General features: G+C 48.7%; 1 protein-coding gene across 1 annotated transcript in view; it reads left to right on the top strand.

The window, feature by feature from the left end:
- LOC119588128 (secretin receptor-like) overlaps window positions 1-263 on the top strand; it is a gene marked incomplete in the record, with an annotated part of 160,037 nt that overhangs the window by 77,475 nt on the left and 82,299 nt on the right. Inside the window, 1 exon segment of the mRNA XM_037936835.1 lies at window positions 121-252. Coding sequence (XP_037792763.1) covers window positions 121-252 — 132 coding nt within the window.

The raw sequence follows: 263 nt of genomic DNA, 5'->3' as shown, positions 1-263 counted from the left end.
AATCCCAGCATTACCCATCATCTTAACACGTACAAGAAACCACGATCTTTTCCCCATAAAAACAAAATATCTAATATCTAAATCTTACACTTTCTCCCCCACCTTTCTCTCGACCCACAGAGTGAAGCTTCGAGATACTGCACACGCGAGGGGTCGTGGTTCAAGCTGGGAGGAAGCAACAAGTCGTGGACGAACTACAGCCAGTGTTCCCCAACCATGGTCGTTGCGGACCCCGTCAACGTTCTGTACACGGTAAGGGGGTA

This window comes from Penaeus monodon, chromosome 23 (genome assembly GCF_015228065.2).
Source record: "Penaeus monodon isolate SGIC_2016 chromosome 23, NSTDA_Pmon_1, whole genome shotgun sequence".
Taxonomy (NCBI): Eukaryota; Metazoa; Arthropoda; class Malacostraca; order Decapoda; family Penaeidae; genus Penaeus; species Penaeus monodon.
Note: the sequence above shows the minus strand (reverse complement) of the source record. Positions and strands in the feature narration are given on the sequence as shown.